The following is a 21,701-nucleotide window of genomic DNA, read 5'->3' as shown; positions in this document are numbered from 1 at the left end:
AAAGCCCTACTCCGTGGAGTATGTCCATCACCATCTCCTGAACCACCAGGCGGCGCAAACTGCAACTAAGGGCCATGCCACCTAACCTCACCCTGGTACCCGATTGAAAGAGGCTGGGGCTGCAAAGGCTGCTGCGACGACGAGCCAAACTCATACGTCCCACCACCCATCCCACCTCGGCTGATAGGCCCAGTCGGAACGTCCTTAGGAGATGACGCCGAGTCCTCTACAGCGGCGGCCTCAGAACGACCACCCCGACCACCGGAAGTAGTGCGACGACGCCTCGAGTCGGACCTAGTAGTCTCTCTCCTAGGCTCGGGTCTCGACCGAGTGCGTGGAGAAGGAATAGGCTGCCCCTGCAAAAGTAAATCAAAGTAAGCAAATGCAAATAAAAAAACAAGACAAAGATGCTAAATGTAAGAAATAATACCTCCTCAGCGTCGTTGCTACGACAGGTAGCACGGTTCCGCAACCTCACAAGCTGGCTGCGAAAGGCGTCTATACCACCTCGCGAGAAAACTGTCAAAGTAACTAAGTCAGTAACAACTATAAACAAATATAAAGACAAGATATGTGAAGTTACTTACTCGAGTCTGGTGACGGGGAATAGACCACTCCACAAACTGCTCCCCCTCTGGAGCTGGTGGAATGAGCTCCTCGATTGGCCCATACATGCCCTGGTAACGTATGGACATCCTCGGGGGAATAAACTCCCTAGGACCGGCCTGGTAAGAATAAAAGGTTAGGAAAATACTTGGGGGCTACCTAAAGAAAGATAAATCCAATGAGTAAAAGCATACCGCTGCCTCCTCTGAAAGGACAGGAGCCGGCGCTAGCAATGGTAGCAGGTCCTCCTCATAACTCTGCTCAAGGAGAACGTATGACCTCCAAGGAGTACCCCGAGAAGATCCACTGGCACGATCCCGCTGAAAGGCATCGTGGAACATATGCCGAGGTGGAGGAGCAGGAACCACAAAAACGTCTGAGGAGTGCTGGATGGCTACCCTCTCCCCCAGGTTGACCACCGCGTCTTACGTCCCCAGAAAGTAACGACGCTCAGCAGTGTACTGCGCCGCCAGCGCAGGAATAGGAAAAGCAGTCCAAGGTCGATAGACCGGGCTGGGCTCCTGCAAAAATCACTAAATAAGGCACTAATACCAAAAGGTAATGAAAGAAAAGTATAAGTTATAGAAACCTACCGAGAGGATCATCTCTTGAAGGCGTACCACCTCCGGTGGACTTCTGCGACCTCCCCAACTAGCAGCAATGGGGAGCACGCGAGGAGAAGGCCTCACAGGCGCAAGTGAGGGGAAATACTCGTAGAACCAGATCTATATGGAAAGACAAAAGTTAGTAAAGATTATGCTTCTAATCTAGAGTTAAATCTCAAAAATAAAAGAGATGTACCTCTACGACCCTCCAGAAGCTGGAAAGGGCCACCTCTCCAGACAAGGCCTTGTGACAACAAGAACGCCGCAGGCCCAGAAGAAAGTCCGCATAGGCCATGCTGGCCCAGTCATATGTCCCGACCAAGTGAAGGTCGCGAACGGTGGACAGGTAGTAAAGAAGTACTCTACTACCTCGATCAGGGGAAAATGTCCCTGATAGCAGAATCAGCACAAAGATGCGCACCCGCTGCTCTCGGATGGTGGCATCATCCTCAAAAGCTGCAGCCAGTGTGCAGCGACGAATGCATCGAGAACTCAGCTGTCCCGACTGAGCCTCAGCCTGGGCCCGAACAACAATCGGCCCTCAACAACTCCTGAACCTCTGGCGAATAGACAGTGACACCGGCGTCGAACGGGAGAGGAGTAGACTGGAACTCTAACCCCATGATGAGGCTGAAGTCAGCTGGAGTGACCGTCATCTCACCCCAAGGAAAGTGAAAGGTGTTGGTGGTGTCCCAAAAGAACTCCACCAAAGCACGAACGACGAGGTTACCCCCATCGTATGAAAACATGGCCCGGGTGGCCAGTAGAAGAGGAGTCAACCCACATGACTCCCAAAGACGACGAAGACCCTCATCACGACTGATGAAGTTGTCGTATAGAGAACTGATGGTGGAGTTACCCGAGCCGTGGCTACGGGTCCTCCCGCTCGCAAGACCTCGTCAGACTCGCTCCGACAGATGGTTAACTGGCGCATGGAACAGGGTGCGCTCGTCCCAATCCGGCATGAGACCCAGCCTGGAAGTAGAAGGCACGTCCTCGCCCTCACTGGTAAGCTCGTCCTCTCGACGCGAGTCTCTCGATCGAGAGCCAGAACCATGTCGTCTAGCCATGCTAAAGTATACAAAAGTAATTAATTTTAAGGCTCTACAGTATCTAAGGTTCGCCTAGGCCGCATGATACTATGTTCGCAAAACAGTGTACGTCGTACTAAAACAGAGTAAAAATTTAACTACGCATGAAAGCATTTTTTGAGCAAACAAACAATTTCTTGCAAACATATGATGAATATTGTGACAAATTGTACAAGAAAAAGCAGTAAAAATGCAAAGAACGACCCACATTGTTCTTCACGACCTCAAGAGGTCCAACAATGGTGAATCGTTCATTTTTTCACCAAATTAAGTCAAACAAGTCTCAAAATACTCCCAAGGTAATATACAAACATAATTAAACAAATTCAAGGCATAAAATCCAACAAACAAAGCAAATTAAGCAAGAACATTTTCGAACTTTTCGAAAATTTGCGAGAAAGAATGCATAATTCATCAAAAACCGAGTAGAGTTTGAGCAAAACTTACATAGATCGGGAAAATAGATGAGAAAAGCTTTGATTTGCAACAAGTTTGAGCAAATTTGGTTGAGAAATGAACAAGAACGAGCAAATTGAAATTTTTGCGAAACGTAAGAAGCAGAGCAGCGAAATGAGAAAGAAGAAGAAGACGGGTTTTAAAACCTCGATTCTGTCTCCAAACGACAGAATTGTCACGAGGCGACAGACGCAATTGCTCGCGACAGGTGTCTCTGGTCAGCGCTGGAGCGGCGACAAGATGCTGGGTCCCACATTATGACTTTGTGGGCCTATTTTAGCAGTTTGGGTTCCTTGGTACGCCAGTTAGCCCCTTTAAGCAAAATTGACATGATTTAATCAGCTTGATTGCAGTTGCATTAAGTGATCGACTTGATGAAAGATCGTCTCACTTAGCTTAAAGCGCCTAAGTATTGGCTCATAACAAGGCACCGAAATAATGGTTCAATAAAAGCACCGAAATAATGGTTTACAAAGACAAAAGCACCGAAGCATTGGAACAAACAAAAATAATAATGAGTCAATATGCAGAATGATTCTTTGGCGATATATTAAGAGTCAATATGCAGAATGATTCTTTGGCGATATCCCAACATAGAGAGGAGTTGTCTAGTGGCGAGATACGGCCGTGGCGAGGTAATGTCACAAATTTTGGAGATGGCGAAGCAAGGTCACCTTCGACGGTCCCTCAAGGTAAAGAAGAGATTGTCTATAGCGGCGATACACTGCCGTGGCGACATACGACCACAACCTAGAAGATGACGACATACAGTTATTTTGGACGATGTTCCCGAAATACTGTGGAAGATTGTCACCAAGAATATTGAAGACGACGACATATGGTTATTTTCAATGATGGAGTTCACGAGGCACTGTGGAGGTTGTCACAAACAACAAATGAAGCAACAAAATGGTTACTTTCAGAGACGAGTGCTCGACGGTGCAAGATACGCGTTTCTTAAACTCTTTTATCTATTTAACTAATGATTAGTTTGCAGGTATCGGCGTTATAAGAATGATTTGGAATCGCAGAACGTTTTGAATCATTCTCCGTCCCTATCGATACTTTGACTTTCGTTTTCGAAACTTAAGTTTCTCCAAACTCAGTCAAAGTGGGGGCTTCTGTAGACACCCATTTGTGTCTCCCCAAAACCAAACCCAGTGATGAATGCTTTTCACGTCGAACCATAATCGAATGAGGTGAAAGTGGTTGAAAGTCAAGTGTTGCGGTTTAGTTTTATTAAAATTCTATTCTCTCTGTTTTTGAAAATAACTCTATTTATTTGAAAATAACTCTATTTATTTGAAAATAGCCAAACCAGTTTAGTTTGGTCCGTAATTAAGGTCCAATAATAGTGTAGTTGGATGGGGCTCGAAAAGACCTTTCCAACGATATATTATAAGCCCAATTCCGATGAATATTGAGGAAGTTATGGCCAAAATACTAAACTGGGCCCGGTTAATTATTTACATACGGCCCAATGATCTAGAGGAGGGCCCAATGTTAATTATTATTCCTAAAATTATTAGGATTAATTATAATTTTCTAGAAGTTTCTGGAAGGTTCTTTTTAATTCTAATATTATTAGATTTAATAATTATTTATTTTAAAATGGACTTTTATTTGGAATAAAACATTATTTTATTATTATTATCTTAAAAATACGTATTTTATTTTCTGTACGGATTCCGTAGATCAAGTTGATTAAAGATCGGATTCCGCGTGGAAAAAACGCGCTAATACAGGTTGTCGCCAAACGACAAGGCTGTCGCCTCGCGACAGACCCTGTCGCGTCGCGACAGAGTCGATTCCTGGCGACAGCGTGTAGTTTTATTCCTTATCAAATTCTGTAATTTTTCGGACTATTTCCTTATAAATAGGGTCCCGAATCTCTGTTTTTCATTCATCAACTCTCATCAATTCTTATTATCAATTCTCTCTATTCTCTCTCTAAGCAATATAGCTTAATTCTTAATTCTTTCTCTCTCTCTCTTTCTAAACCAACCATTAAACACAATTCCGCATTCACAAGACTTAGAGTCTCTTAGCCAAGTTCGAAGTTGCCTTCGCCCTAGACGTGCAAGGTTTGATAATTTCTGAGGGTTTGGTCCAAAACAAGTTTAAACCTTATTTAATTTGATTTAATTCTTTAATTATTCTTTTTATTATTTTCATTGAAGTTTACTAACTTGTGTATTTTGTTATTAGAAAGAGGTACGAGGCTTCAAAGTAAGTAGATTAGCTTACTCCCTGTTTTATTAGCAATGTAGAAAGCATGTTTATTATTGTTTAATGTTCCTAGTATCATGTTAGGATGTTATTTTCCTAGTGTCATGTTAGGATGTTATTTTCCTAGTGTCATGTTAGGATGTTATTTTATGCTTTCTAGTATCATGTTTAGGGTGCCTTTACTTATTTCTAATATCATGTTAGCATGTTAGTATCATGTTAGGTTTAAAGCTTTGATCTTTATTGTTTAGTGACATGCTAGGATTTGTTATTAATCTTGTTAGTATCATGCCTAGGATCTTGCTATTATTAGTTAAGCTTTATTATGCCTTATCATGATTATAATTATATTATAATTATTATGATGATTATATTTTATTGTTTATTTATGTTGCTTGATATTATTTACATTATTATTGTTATTGCTTGATCACACCTTTTATGCTTGTTTAAAGGGAATTTGTACTTGAAATCACGCTTAATAATATAATTAATAATTTGGTTTAGGCTAATGTGATTCTAACTCAAGTGATCGCCAATAATAGTTTTATTTGTGCATTAATATTCAACCAACATAGATTAAACAGGGTAGGTTTAATATGATGTTTGTATGTTATTCGAAAAGCGCACATGAATACGAGCAGAACAAAGTAGAGATCTATTTTATAGGGCGGGTCCTTTCTTTTGTAGATTGGATTCGTACCCTCATCCCCGGACCCTGTTTGGTTCAAGACCTTATGGAGTTGATGGTCCTTTTGGATTGTCTTTTGGGTTTACAAGTTCCTAAAACTTGTTGGCGACTCTTTTGCTCTCTTTTTCTTCCCTTTGGAACGCCACCATACTTTAGTGTATGATCACAGTGGGGTTCAAGTTTGGGATCATAATGCTTGAAATATTCCCTACAATTAGTATCAAATTGTATTTTGATGATTAAACTTTATAATTTCATATTTTATAAATGTTATAATTTTCAGATTTTGTAAATTTAATAACCTAGAATTATTGGGGTGTTACAAAGTATCGTAGCGGAAAAACAAACTTAAGTCTTTAAAATAACATAGTTTAGAAAACGAATAAGTCAAAGCTTACAAATTGGAACCATATAAGGCCCTTATTTTATCAATTAATTTTATTAATCAAACTCAAGGATAAAATTTTAAGCATAAAAAAAACTTCGTTAAAAAATGAAAAACTGCCCGAAAATCATATTTAGAGGCAGAATTTGGCCACGAGAGGGTGGTGCCCACTACCAAAGGTAGTGACTCTTTCTTAAAACATCGTTTCCACATGGAAAACACTACTTTTTTTGTCAAAATCGGATGAGTTCAGAACCTGATCGGGATTAAAACGGGATAATATTAACGAACCGAAATCTAAACATTAAAACACGAATTTACGTGTTCAAAATAATCTGGAATTAAGTTAAACTAATTAGTAATTATAATCACCAAAATTTCAAAACATCATTACTATAAAAGCCCTAAATCAATTGTTCATAAAAACCCTAAAATCATGATTTTCAATAATTGAAAACCCTAGGTTATTAAATTTACAAAATCTGAAAATTATAACATCTATAAAATCTAAAATTATAAAGTTTAATCATCAAAATACAATTTGATACTAATTAAATTAATTTCAAACAATAAAATCAAAACCCATAGTCAATAATTATAATTACACAAATTAATAAAACAAAAGAGAAAGAAAATAAGACTAACCTTTTGTGTGGGGAAATTTTGGGGATGTATGGGGTATTTATAGGAGAGAGAGTAGTGTAGGGTTAGTTTTAAGATTGGGTCTCATAAAATTAATGGGCCAATTAAGAAAGTAAAGTGGGTTTGGTTTGTTTGTTGGACATAAATTATTGAAGAAAGGTTCATAAAAAGTTATTTGTAATAAAATCGTTCATCAAACCCAAAAATAATTTGAAACTTTTGAAATTAAATTCGAAAAAATACAAATAAATATTATGAATAAAATATAATTTCATTAATAATATATTTAAAAATACGGGGGATTACATAGATTCTTGCCTTGCGCCTATGGACACTTCATACTCCGCAATTCCAATGATTTGATAAGAAAATTTTGATTAAAGGTTAAAAGTTTGAGGAGGAGAAGGAATAAAGGAAATCTAATTTAACACATCCAAGTGAACATGAGACAATTGACTTTCGTTGGGAGAATTTGAAAACCAAGTTGGAGAGAAGAAAATTTTGAGGAGCCCATGGATTCATAAACATGGAAATATAAATCAGGCCTTTTGGGTTAATTAATGTATTAACAATCATTATGGATTTAATGAATCGAGTATTTCCATGAGTACAGTAATTCGATAAATATATGGCTTTATTAATGATATCTTGCTATACTTGAAGAGTGAGGAGAATTATAATAGACATTTGAGGATTCTGTGACATTTTGGGGACGACTTGTAATATGCTCAGTTTTCGAAGTGTGAATTTTTATTAATGAAAGTAAGTTTTATTTTGGGACAAAAAAATTCAAGTGGTGAGTAAGTGGTCTACACCTAACAATGTGACCGATATAAGGAGTTTATTGGGATTAGATGTTTAAAGAGGGTTGTGAAGGACTTTTGAGGATTGTTGTATATACCTTGATGGAAGAGAGTTAGTTTGAATGGGATGAGAAATGTAAACAAGCCTTTTAACTCTTAAAGAACATTTAATCGTTGCACTTGTTTTAGTCTTGCCTAATGGGAGTGGTGGACTTGAAGTTTTTACTTAATGGATGTGTGTTGCAACTAAATGGAAAAAATGATAATGCTTCTTGCCAAGACAAATCTTATGAGACCAATTACCCTACCATGATCTTGAGATTGCGTATATATTGTTTACATTGGAGATTCATTCGAAATACAGTGTCACTTGAAAGATTTTTTACAGATCTTAATAGCCTTTGGTTGTTAGCTAAGGAGAGCTAAAGGGATTATTGAGTGCCTATGAATTGAACTATTCAAATTTGAGGAAATTATAGAATAACAAGTTATGGATAAATTATTGCAGAAAGAAGAAATGAAAAAGAAATTCCTAATGATATTATTGAGGTGAGTTACGGGGGCGTAACTCTTTTCTTTAAGAGGGGTAGAATGCGATGTAATTTCGCGCTTTTTACCTCAATTATGCTATTTATTGCTTGAGTTTGCATTATTTTGCTTATTAATATGCACTATTGTTGTATTTACATGCAATTAAAGTATGTAAACTTTGGCCAAGTACGAGTCTATTAAGCATAAAGTTCAGTTTGTTGAGTATGTATGTTGAGAATCAATCAATTTACAGCAATATAAAACACAAAAGTTTGAATTGTTTTGGAAAATTTATGGCTTTTGGGTTAAGTTTCGAGGGCGAAACTTCTTTTAAGAGGGGTAGATTGTAATCCCCCGTATTTTTAAATATTTTATAAATGAAAATTTATTTTATTTATAATATTTATTTGTTTTTTTTTCATAATTTAATTTCAAAAGTTTCAAATTATTAATCTGGGTTGAAAATTATTTGAACAAATTATTTTATGCACCTTTATTCTACAATTTATGTCCAATCACACAAGCCTAACCCATTTGTTTACTTAATCGACCCATTATTTTTATGAGGCCCAATCTTTCTTTTTACCCTACAATAATTCTCTCCTATAAATACTCCATGAATCTCCAAAAATTTCCCACACAAAAAGGTTAGTCTTATTTTCATCCTCCTTTGTTTCATTATTTTGCTTAATGTTAATTTAATTGTTTTGGGTTTTGATTTTAGTATAAAGATTATATTTTTAGTATCAAATTATATTTTAATGGTATAAATATTATAAATTTCAGATTATATTTATGTTATAAATTTCATATTTTATGAATTATAAACCTAGGGTTTCAATTTATTGAAAATCATGATTTTAGGGTTTTTATGAACAATTGATTTAGGGCTTTTATAGTAATGATGTTTTGAAATTTTGGTGATTATAATTACTAATTAGTTTAACTTAATTCCAGATTATTTTGAACACGTAAATTCGTGTTTTAATGTTTAGATTTCGGTTCGTTAATATTATCCCGTTTTAATCCCGATCAGGTTCTGAACTCATCCGATTTTGACAAAAAAAAGTAGTGTTTTCCATGTGGAAACGATGTTTTAAGAAAGAGTCACTACCTTTGGTAGTGGGCACCACCCTCTCGCGGCCAAATTCTGCCTCTAAATATGATTTTCGGGCAGTTTTTGGTTTTTAACGAAGTTTTTTTAAAAATTTTATCCTTGAGTTTAAAGGGTAAGAGATAATTTAATTTTTCTATGGATAACTTAAGTATAAAGATGTATTTTGATGAATTTTTGAAGTGGTTTTCGATTAGTTTAAAATGCTGGAATTTTATTTAAAGTAGTATAATTGTGATTTTAATAAAAGGGTGTGATTACCTATTAAAAGGGAGATTTTTAGGGGTTTTTATATAATTTTTAGATTTTTATTAGACTTTGAACTTGCTGTAATTTCATGTATAAGAGTGTATTTTAAGGTTTTTATGAAGAAAAATTTAAAGAACTATATATAAGCCTTTAATTTTAACAAAAGGGAAGGTTTTAAAGTGTTGTTTGATTTGGATTTTGAAGGTTTTAAAGTAAGTTAGTATTGCTGTAAATTTGATTGATTGGGTATTGATTGAGATGTTATTATTTGGCTTAGGAGAGGAGTTTATTGAAGGTGATTTCTAGTTAGTAAAGTGGCATACCAATTCGTTTGCTCAAGGTACGTATGTACAAGTTACGAAACCTTTCTTTTAGGTGCATGTTTAAGGACGACGGATCGAGAACTTAGTATCATGTATAGGGATGACTGAGTTAAATTGTTTGGTTATACATTGTGAATTTCGTATGACGTGCACTATTTTATATTGCAAGTATTATTTGTGCTCTAATTATGCAAGGTGCGCTTAGAGGCAAAGGTATATGATTGGTGTAATGATTAATTTATTACTCATTCATGATTATGCAAGCAGGATGAGTAAAGGAAGAATTTAAGTCTTCTAAGACGAGGTTGAGGTTTTGGGGTGCCTTATGCACTCAAGGTGTTTATACACCGAGGTAGTAAAGGAATAGATAATAAATGTTGCTTGCCACTAATAAATCAAGAATTGAAATTGAAAAGTTGTTTTACTTGATTGAATTGATATTGGATTGATTGAATTGTTATGCATATGAGTCATCACCAAGTCTAAACCTGTAAATCACGTAAAGTGCAAGATGGATGAGCAATAAAACTCTGGATTGGTGCACTTCTGGAGTAATGACAATCAGGGGTTGGGGTACATGGGGTATTAGCCGTGTACTTTTCTCGAGGCCGTCTGATCTACGAGTCTCTTATTTCAAATATTTTTCAAAACTAGGAGTTAGGTGAGATCTCATACTAACTACGGTCACGGAGTCGCGCCCGTGGTCGTTGGATGTTTATTGATGTTTCCGAAAGGAGGCATGGGGTTTTTCTTTTATTGATGTTCCAAATGGAACATGGGTTGGACAACCTTGTTTATTGCGTAATCCAATGAATAAAAATAATGATTTACCTAATATTAATTAATGGAGTCTTAGTAATATAAATAGTTGAGTCATGTGTTGATCGAATCTATAATTTAATGATGCATGATGATTGATTATTAGTAGCATGTTATGGATTTCTTAATTTATTTTGCAGCTTGTATGTACTCAGCTTTGCTGATTGCGTGCTTTGTGTGTCTTTCTTTGGTCATGGCCTTCGCCTTTCAATGACCCTGTGACGATCCAATTTTTACACTTGTAATATTGGGGAGCAAAATTACCACAGGTTCTTACACATGCAGCATTCATCAAGGTTGTGGGATCTTGAGTAGAGAGTTGGTTGTTTGCATTTTATTTCTTTTGCAAGTTTGAATTTATTTTAATTCGATTTTATTCGACACTATTTCTTTCGGATTTGAATTTATTTGAACACTGAATTTAATCACTTACTACTTTTATTGGATTTTGAATAAGGGTCTTAATGGTTCCAAGTTGTATGACTTAATTTGGTTTCATTCGTTGGTTTTGAAACTTATTTATAACTGATTTAGTTTTTCCGCTGCTATTTTCTGATAAAGCCTTAACGTTTGAACACGTGGCGGTAGCACGCCAGTAATTCTCTTGAATATTGTTCAGGGTCCTCAAAGGTTTAAAGAGAGAATTATTGGGGTGTTACAAAGAAAGATTGGGCCTCATAAAAATAATGGGTCGATTAAGTAAACAAATGGGTTAGGCTTGTGTGATTGGACATAAATTGTAGAATAAAGGTGCATAAAATAATTTGTTCAAATAATTTTCGACCCAGATTAATAATTTGAAACTTTTGAAATTAAATTATGAAAAAAAACAAATAAATATTATAAATAAAATAAATTTTCATTTATAAAATATTTAAAAATACGGGGGATTACACCCTAGTGTAGGTACCAAACCCTACACCCCCCCCCCCCTCACAATCTCCCTCATATACCCACTTTCTGCAATTGTAAATAAAAATCAAACTACCATTTATCTTTTTTCACTTTCTCTCTCCTCACCCATTTTCTGCATTTTCTCTCTCTACACCCATTTTTAGCATTTTCTAATCCAAAATTTTCAACAAAATTTGTGACAAATTATCTAAAAAAGCTGTTCAACTGCTACATAATTCAACAAATCAAGGTCGAAATTCAAAGGAGTAAGTGATTTTGTTCATATTTAATTCGAAAAAGAGTATAAATCCTAATTTTTATAATTTATTGTTGCAATTGTGTTACAGGAACATTTACTATTTTTAGTTTTAAAACTAGTAATTTGAACAAGTACATTTTAAATTTTGAGTATGAAGTATTTCATTTTTTTTATAGCAGTATGAAGGAAATAGCTTCAGAGAAGAACACCAAAAAAAATCTGGAGAAAAGTAAGCATTAATTAAATTAGTTCGTAGTGGTTTTTTTAAAAAAAAAAAAAAAAATTTATAAATGTTCATTTTCATTTTGATAAGTGTTCATTTATATATTAGTATACAATCATTCACATGTTAATAAATGATTAATACAAATATTTATTTATATATTACTACACAGTCATTGTAAAAATCTCCTATTATAAATCAAGAACTTTTAAAAGATATTAAAACTTATGGTATAGATGTTAACATTTCTACAATTCCGAGGTAATATATGAACATATACTGAATTATAAATGTTCATTTGTATATTTGAATCTATTTGAGTTTATATTTGACTTTATATGCCAAAATAAAAAATGTTCATTTTTATGATACGTTATGCACATTTATGAAATGCATAAATATTCATTCATGTGAGTTGAGAAACTGACTTGTGCATACTATGAAATCTTTTGATCATATATGAAATTCATAATGTTCATTTACATACATAGTAATGTAAATCAATGTAAATATTATACTATAATCTTAGTAATTTTTATTGAAGAACTAATAAATTATATCTGTACATTCTTCAGTTTTGTTTGCAGAGCGAAGGAAATAGTTTCAGAGAAGAGAAACAAAGATTATAGTTCGTAGTTATTTTTTTATTATTTATTATTTCTTTAATTTTTTTTATTTTTATGAATGTTCATTTTCATTTTGTTAAATGTTCATTTATATGTTAGTATAACGTCATTCACATTTTAATAGATGATAAATGTTAATTTACATATTGATAAATGTTCATTTTCATTATATATAAATGTTAATTTACGTATTGATAAATGTTCATTTTCGTTCTTATTCATGATCAACAAGTAAATGCATTAATTTTAAAATGAATATGTGCATATACTTAAAATTTCATTTTTATACTACTAACTAAAGCACCCAATTATATCATGAATTAGTTATTTTAACAAATTTAATAAGGAATTTCAATAAGAGTGTGTGCTATGTTGTAGTTTTTATGGAAATGATTCTTACAATTACAATAAAGAGTGTGTGCTACCTTCAAAAATTTTCAATAACAAGTATAAAATTATAAATTTTATACATTTTTCATCTATAATAATGCTCTTTAATTAAATGTTCAATTATAAATAATTGTATGTTCATTTACAACTATTAATAAAATATGTTCAGTTTTGAAATATTATATGTGCAAAATGACATCATTTGGGGAGGGGGGGGGTGTAGGTAGCAGAAGCTACACCGGAGTGTAGTGTAAAATTTTCAGATATGGTCCTCTAATTTGGGCCATAGCTAGCCCAGGTGCAAGACATAATTTCTACCTAAGAGGGCTCTCTTAGGCTGAGGTATTAACCCCTTATATAAAGAAGACTTTATTCTCCTCAACTTTCGATATGGAAGAGCCATAATCATATTCTACCCTTCCTTAAGGAGCCTGCGTAACCCGAAGGCACAATAGGGCACTGAAATTGACCATGGCTATGATACCATTTGTCACAACCCCAGGTTAATATAAGTCTACTAGATATTGTCCTCTTTGAGCCCTAGCCCGCAAGGATTTGCTTCGATGCGGGATATAAGTCCTCCAAGCTTATAGGGTTATTTCGTGTATGTCCCGTCAAACGGGTTTAAGGCCACATGTTGATACATGTTTATGGTTTAAATATGACTCGGTCACCGCACATGAGAAATACGCGCACAATTATTAAAGTCCCGCGTGAGATCCAAAATTGCACTCGACAGGTGCACGTGAGTTTGAGAGTCGCACACGAAACCTGCCTAATTTTTATGCGGATTATTTAAAGTTTATATTATAGTTTCTAATATGATAATATCTTCAACACACGACCTTCGAAGTTGCGCTTGAGATCCACGACAACTTTGAAAGTTGCGCATGGAGGCAACGCGCGACTTTGAAGATGAAAGGTTTGCTTGACCAATGGGCCTTATTTTTAACGTATTTTGGTCCGTTATTAACCATGTCCATCACACAAGCTTTTGTATGTCTAAAAAATGATTTTGAGTAAGACGGAAATACTATAAATACTAGTATAAAGCTTAAGTGAACACAAAAGGGCAAAAGGTTGTATATTACTAAGGAGACTAACATAGTATTACACTAGCTTTTGTAGCATCGATTTTAATCAGATTCTGCCAAGCTTGCCAGTGGCCGAAAGAGTGGAATATGTGGCCACACAGACTATTGGATAGCCATTACGAGTAATTAATACGATGGCCTGAAGACAAGCCATTGCTTCAACTTGCAGAACATGGTTAGCCAAAATACATCTACCTTGCCCTTGAATCAGGTCATTAGAAGAGGAAGCAGCAGCCACCCTTTTCGCTGGAATGCATTGTATGTTTGCACAATAATTTTTAAGACTTGTTCAATCTTTCATCCCACTAGGAATAGTACTGACCCAGTATACTGCGGATAAACTAGTTGTTTTACAATTAACAGTCACAAACAGCAGATGTACATACCAATTGTGTTGGAGACCATTAGAATACTTGGGCAAAAGTATAATTACAAGCTACAAATTGAACAGAGGGGAAAAAGAATTACTTCTTTCAATGGACAGCTATCAAGATGTTATCAGCTTCACATTGTTCAGTATTTTGTTTTCAAAAGAATACATATTAAACGAATATATCATACATATACACGGAAGTATAACAACAAAAAAGAAAACCTCCCAAAAAGCCTAGTTCACCCTGTCACCATTCACCAACATCTTCGAGCAAGTTAAAGTACGATTTCTTCTCTCTAGCATAAGGATCTACATTTCAGGCGTTTCCTTAATTATGCATTCTTGTTCCAGTACTCTTCTAGATCCAAGGAATCCCTACAACACAACCTTACAAAAGGCAAAGGCACCTGAAACAACATAACTCCATGATAATGCCCACTTAAACTCTTCAAGGTTTCCAGGGCGCGGGAGGAGGAGGAGGATTAGGGAACAAAGGAGGTACTGCAGAGAACATAGTGTTTTTGTCGATTCCAACACTCTTCTCACCAGAAAGGGCAACAAGAGCGGCAACTAAACCTGCATTTCCTGCAAGCGTAGGCTCAGTGTAATTGTAATTTGTGCGGACATCACGGAACCCATCACGGCTGTCAGGGCCTGCAACCATGGCTCCAACTATTGTGTTTGGGTTTGCCTTCTTAGTGTCTCTCCACTTCCAACCACCTTTGCAGCTGTACTTAACTTTGTTCTTTGGTATAGATGCACCTCTATGGTGCACGTGCTTTGGATAGTGGTTACCAAAGCCGACCAGATAGCTCATTTTCCGAGGATTTTTGCCAAGAATGTAATCAATCTGTGAAAATTGAATGTAAAAAAATAAGAGAAATTGAAGTTTCATCCCTTTGTAGCAGTTCTTGTATGTATTAGAGGATTCAACACAATGAAAAGAAAACAAGCAAGTACCTGTGTCCGGGCAAATGTACGCAAGACATCTGTTGAGTAGAAATTAGGACCACATGTCCAACCAGGTGTATCAGAAGCTTCAAGATAATCACTGTAAAGGGTAGCCAAGAATGCAGCATTTACTACATACTGAAGAGGCTGAGGTCTTCCATGTGTTAATTCGATCAAACCCCCTACAAGATTTGAGCAAGAACATCGGACTTAATATACATGACAAACGAAATGCAGGGAACAACTTGAAATTTTAAATTCAGAGAAAGACAGTATACCTTTTGTTCTATTAAAGCTATTGAAATATGGCAAGTAGGAGCACATAATTATGTTAGTCTGATTGTGGAACGCCGAGAGTATTTCTTCATAAGGATAACCAGGGCTCAAGAACAATCTTAAACGACTAAGAAGCACCTGAAAAAGGAAAATTGCTACTTTGTGAGATACATACTCTGCAACAGCCATATGATTCATTCCTAACATGATTTTTTCTTATGTAAAATATAAGTCTTGAATAATTAACCAAAACAGGAATCATATGGATAGTTTATCAATGAAATGATTTTGGCCCAAATGTAAGGCAACAAATAATAAAAACAAGTAGCTCATAAGCCAGTATATATAAAACAATCAGTGGCTCATACTTTGGCAATTATATTTTTTCAGAACAAGATATTTCCAAGACCAGGATAACCGCTTTGAAGTACTCAAGTTTACAAAAGAGTAAGATCAAAGGCATTCATACATGCAACTTGGAGTCAAAGTTAAATGTAATGCAATCGAAGGTGATAAATTATGGTTGCACACAGGCTGTACTTGACTACCATATTTTTGGCCACTTAGCCTGAGGTTAACAAAAGTAATTTTTGAACTATCAAATTTGGATTGATACGTTAAATAGTGCATCTTGGACTCCCTGAATGGAAATCTGAATAATGAATGTGAGAAGTGGTGAGTTGGCACCTAAAGTATCACTAAATGGCTATATGTTTGATCTAATTGGAGTAATACCATCTTAATGCGTAAGGTAAACTGTTATAGTGTTAGAATAAACTGAAAAATGAACCAAAGAACTCAGCTCCCTTTAATATCATTAAATCTATATAGCTTCAGTTTGCAGCAGTATATCACAAAAAGAATACAAGAAACAATCTGTTGAACTTACTTGTGCTCCAGCAAGCTTATTGTCCCAGCTTAGCACACCATAGTCTGGGCCTCCCCAGAACGCACCAGCATGCTTGGCCATTTTAGGATGAGTTGCAATGGTAAGATAAGAATTATTTCCAGTGGCATAATATAACCATGCTCCACCCCATACAAATTCATCCCAGTACATGGTAGAATTGTAGAAAGTAGCAGCCTCATTGCCTTCACTATATCTGCCTCTTTGGTCTCTAGCAAACTTGTATAGTGTTTTTGCACCATGCACAAGTTTCTGAGAGTATGCCTTGTTATCCTTGAAAACAATAGAAGCTGAAGCCAAAGCAGCAGCCATCTCAGCAGCAAGGTCCGAGCAACTACTACACGTTGCCACTGGTCTTGGATAATCAATGTCCTCTGGACGCATCCAGCAGTAATGATCATTAGGAGTTGTGCTCCCACCAGAGGTATCACCTGACCCAACCTGTCATAACATAATTCAGCGTGACTTAATTTCATGTATCAGAGACTCTACTTAGAACATGAAACCTTGATTCCAGTGTAAGCAAACTAAGGCATATCAAAATGGCAAACAAAAAATAAGCAACAAATAGACATAATTCTACCTGTGACACAAGCATACTGATTGAATCAGCTGATGAATTAAAGGTCTTGAGAAAGTAATCAGTCCCCCACTTAATGATCTCCTTGACATGGTTGAGCTCTCCTGCAGCCTCATACTTGGCGCTATATTCGATCACACTCCAACTCAACATGGTCATAGCGAAAGATTTAGGGAAGTGGAACTTAATGGCATCCCCAGCATCATAGAAACCACCCTTAAGGTCCTTGAAAATGCTACCACTATCACCCTTCCCGTCATTCAAACATGAATTCCCCCTCCACGAAACATTGTTGTGCTTCGGCAATTTCCCAGCTGAAATACAAACCACCAAATCAATGCCATCAGAATATTCCTTTAAAATCATCAACAAAAATAAAATTTTGATCAGATAATCACAACAACAAAAGGATCTTCAATTCCCCATCAGTAACTATAAGATTTTTAAAGGATCTACAATAAATATCTCAAAATTTAACCAATCATAGCCATTATATAATCCAATTGCAAAATATTACACAAAGATCAAGTAAATATTGATCAATCTTTATAAAAATACTTGATCAAACTCAATTCCCTCAGATTCCCTACTAATCAATCAATCCATCAAAGCCTTAACCCCATAAGTGAGGTCGGCTACTTGTACCAAAAGTAATTATTCCGTATAGTCATACACAAAAATCTAATCAAAATCACTACAATACCCAATAATCTAATCAAAATCACTACAATACCCAATGATCAATCCTAATCAAAATCATAAATTCTCTCTCCTCCCACATAGATCATGTTTTAATCCCACATTAAATCAAGAGAATTATCCATTATCCAGCTAAAATCCCATACCAAATCTGGAAATATCAATCAACCAATCAAATCAAAATCTAATAAAAAACAAAACCAAGCAATCTAAATCTGACATTTGAATTTGAATCAAAAAGGGTAAGAATCATACATCGTTGGGCATTGAAGAACATAAGACCCTTATGAAGAGCTTGAGTATAATTATCAGGAGGAGGAGCAGCATGATGACGTCGAGGAGCAAGCTTAACAATAAGTGCAATGAACCCAGCAAGTAAACCAGCAGCTAAGATAGTACCAACAGTCCAAACAAAGATCTTACGACTAACAATAATACACCCAAGATCCACATACTTTTTCTTCTTCTTTTGTTCAGTTGGACCCAACAACCAACTTTGCTGTGTTTCATCTAATTGCCGTGATGATAACGCACCTTTGTCGTAGTCTTGCAAGTTCCTGCTTCGATCATCATCAGTGGCCGAATCTGCTGCTATCTCTAACGGTCCACCCCACGGATCCCTCCCGTACATAGACATTGTAAGCGATGTCTATGTCCGCCTCTTTGAGTATTTGTTTCAGAGAGTTGGTTTTTGATGGATGAGATTGAATAGATGAATAAGTTGGGGTATATGCTACTGACTTCGAGGCGGAGGAGGGGAGATCTGGGGAGTAGGGAGAAGGGATTGTGAAGGTATTTTGATGGTGAATGAATGAAGAAGAAGGGTGAAATGGGAGTGTCGGTAGTGAGAGAATGAGGAGAGAGAGAGCCGGTGAAGTGGCTGGTGGGGTGATGGAGATGGGTGGGTGCTAAGGTAGTGTAGAAGTGGAGTGAATGGTAAGAGAGAGGGGAAATTAAAATACAAGTATTTATTGATTATTATGAATTTTGATTAATTTATCAATAATAGTGTAACATGTGGGTTGGACAATTGGAATCACATTCTTTTTTTTTTTTTTTTTTTTATTTTTATTTTTTTTTTATTTTATATGGAGGGTAAATATGTGTTTTTATTGTTGAATTTAAGATTTAAGAAATTTAGGTAAGTCGTTATCATCAATTTCATCATATTAGATTGTAATGATGTTAGGTTGTTAAAGAGCTAAGATTGTTTTTGCTTGTTATACAAATTTTACTTACTTTATGTAAAGATGGTTGTGGGTCGTGTCGTGTCGTGTCTTGCTTCATATTATGTACATACATATAGTATATGGATTGTCGTCACTTTAATTGAAATCGGAAAGTTGGATTGTGTTGCAAGTTAAGGTCGTAGAAGGTGTTGGTAGTCGTAGTGATGGTTTTTATGCTGGTGGCTTGGGTGTTAGAAGGAGGTGGTGGTGGTTTTGATGGTGGTGGCTTGGTTAGTGGTAGCAATTAAGAATGGAAGGGGAAGAGAATGAATTGTGCTATTCAAGTAAACAAAAATTAATTCAAAGGCATTTTAATCATTAATTGTAGCCCTTGCCAACAAAAAGCAATTCATGTAAGAGCATCAATATTGGGGTTCTTAAGGAAGGAGAAATTTTAAAAGCTAGCTCTTATATACAAAATATGTGTGTCCAATTTGGAGTTTGCAAATAGTGATGTTGTCATCCCAAAATTCATATGTGCCTCACATGTATTCATTTGCTTCAAATTAAATTTTAAGATAAAAGGGGAGAGATTAAGAGATATGGCTAAAGAAATAATGCATTTCTATAACTATAGAAAGGATGATTCTAAATAGGAGTTGATGATGATGTCAAATATGAGAGAGATTAAGAAATTCTTACTAATGCTCTAAAAGTTACCATTTATTAATGATCCAAGTTACCCTTTACTTGAGGAAGCACTAATTCATATGAAGTATATGTTAAGCAGTATGCACTACAAAATACAAATGCATATGATATATTAAATCGCAGTAAAAGTGTATGGAAGAGAGAGGTAGGTGGTGTGGATCTCACCTATTTTCTGCCAAACTGTCATTCATGTGAAAAGATAGTAATGGGGACTAAACTTTCATTGTATCACTAAGAGCTTATTTATAGAATACATTGATTTTTTTTTCTTAAGTGTCATTAAGAGTTTATTTAGTACCAATTCTTTGGTATATCGTAAAAATTATAGTAATGTATCGAGATAATATAATACATTTTTTAAACAAAAATACATGTATATACTTAATAGTACTACGTGTCATGAATTCATGGTACACTATATATGTGATCTTATAATTTTGATAGCAAATTTGCAAAAACTTTATTAAACTGAAATAATTAACTCACTAATAATGAAAGCTAACAAATTTGTCAAAAAAAAAAAGCTAACAAAAATTGATACAAAGAAAAGAAATAAACTAATTATCAAAACTAACAAAAATTCACATTTGATCTAAAACTTTTAATTATTACAAAAAGAGTAAATTAATTTTTTATTAGCTTCCTAAATTATACGATTGTGCTAATTTTACCATATTGTTAAGAAATTCAAGTGTAATATTGACGGTGGTAATGGTAGATTAGAGTATTGGTGATGTTGAAAAAGAGTAGTAGGTGGATGACACCGACGATTCTACTAATTGACAAAGACTGTCTACTGCTTCGTAGAACTAGTATAAAATTCTCTTGCATTATCAACACTGTATTTTACTGTCTAACTTAGTGTTCTTTTTCTGTCATTTTAAAAAGAAATTATGTGTCTTTTTCCTTTTTCTGAAATAAACCATTTGTGTCTTAATCACACACTTGCGTTTACTTTTTTTGGGTATTACTTGTGTTTCCTTTGCTTAACCTCGAGGATTTACAATCATTTCTCATTTCTTGGATCTTTATTTTTTTTGTCTAACGTTTCTTAGCTAACACTTTATCCTCGAGTATGCAATAACGATTTCACCCGTTGCAAGGGGATATTTGTTACTGTATATATAAAATTAAAAGCGGATAAGATTTAGGTATAGTGTTTGATTTGTGCAGAACCTAAACAACAAAAAGGGCCGTAGTTGGGGCGGGGCAGGTGCGGCAACCGCCCAGGGCCCAGTTTTGTAAAGCCCAAAATTAGTTTAAAAGAGGGCCTTAAAATTACCCAAATAATAATAATAAAAAAAAAGAACACTAAAATCTGCTCTGTAGTTAATACCTCTGACAATTCGTCACTCACCAATGCAGTTTGTCAGTTTCCAAAGCAAATTAAATTTTCGCCTATAATAATAATCAATTTTCCCCAAGGTAAATATCCCTTATGATATTTTTAAGGAAAATTGAAAACTAATTATCCCACCTTTACCTTTTCTGCTTAAAACAATCTCACCTTTTCGAATTCCTAGAATAATCCCACCTTTAACCCTTATCTACTCAAAATAATCCCACCTTTAACCCTAATCTGCTCAAAATGAGCCTTTTACCGATTTGTTAAATTAGTAACCAGTTTAAGAAGGTGACTTGACACGTGTCGCCTTCTTATGGATTTCTTTTTTAAAATTTTTTTTAGAAGGATAATTAAAAAAAAAAAAAATTAAAAACCCCTTCCCACTTCCCGATCCCTTTCCTTGTCGGACCGACCCACCCTTGTCGGACCGACCCACCTCCCCTTGCCGGAGCTAATCCTTCACCTTTCCGCAATTTCCCATGTTGGAATCCCTACCGACCCACCTCCCTTTCCCCGTTCCCCCTTCCACTTTCTCTTTCTCGATCCCCCCTTCCACTTCTATTGCCGCTGAGAAACTCCGCCCTAGCTGGCGCTATTGATCGAGGTCTGGGCCGGGCAAAGGTCTGATTCCCTTCGCTGTTGGGCCCAGACACCACACCT

The 21,701-nt window shown here is 35.5% G+C and overlaps 1 protein-coding gene across 1 annotated transcript; it reads right to left on the bottom strand.

The window, feature by feature from the left end:
* Nucleotides 1–14,456: 14,456 nt before the first annotated feature.
* On the bottom strand, nucleotides 14,457–18,729 carry LOC145603024 (endoglucanase 25-like). Its single transcript, XM_081659156.1, has 6 exons — nucleotides 18,072–18,729; nucleotides 17,121–17,431; nucleotides 16,520–16,978; nucleotides 15,633–15,768; nucleotides 15,364–15,536; nucleotides 14,457–15,253 (listed from the first exon to the last, which is right to left on the bottom strand). Exons 1-6 carry the CDS (start codon nucleotides 18,451–18,453, stop codon nucleotides 14,852–14,854), a joined length of 1,863 nt encoding a protein of 620 aa, XP_081515282.1. The 5' UTR covers nucleotides 18,454–18,729; the 3' UTR covers nucleotides 14,457–14,851.
* Between the last annotated feature and the right edge of the window lie 2,972 nt (nucleotides 18,730–21,701).

The sequence above is a fragment of the Chenopodium album genome, chromosome 21, assembly GCF_948465745.1.
Source record: "Chenopodium album chromosome 21, dcCheAlbu1.1, whole genome shotgun sequence".
Lineage (NCBI taxonomy): Eukaryota > Viridiplantae > Streptophyta > Magnoliopsida > Caryophyllales > Amaranthaceae > Chenopodium > Chenopodium album.
The sequence above is the reverse complement of the archived record's forward strand: the minus strand, read 5'-3'. Positions and strand labels throughout refer to the sequence as shown.

Bases quoted from the DNA above. Each gene is read 5' to 3' on its own strand.
- LOC145603024 (XM_081659156.1), bottom strand. From the start codon at position 18,453: ATGTCTATGTACGGGAGGGATCCGTGGGGTGGACCGTTAGAGATAGCA. The intron at 17,432-18,071 runs GTATGATTCTTA...TTTGTATTTCAG, and splicing joins GTTCTTCAATGCCCAACGAT to CTGGGAAATTGCCGAAGCAC. The intron at 15,537-15,632 runs GTATACTGTCTT...CAAATCTTGTAG, and splicing joins TAGCTTTAATAGAACAAAAG to GGGGTTTGATCGAATTAACA.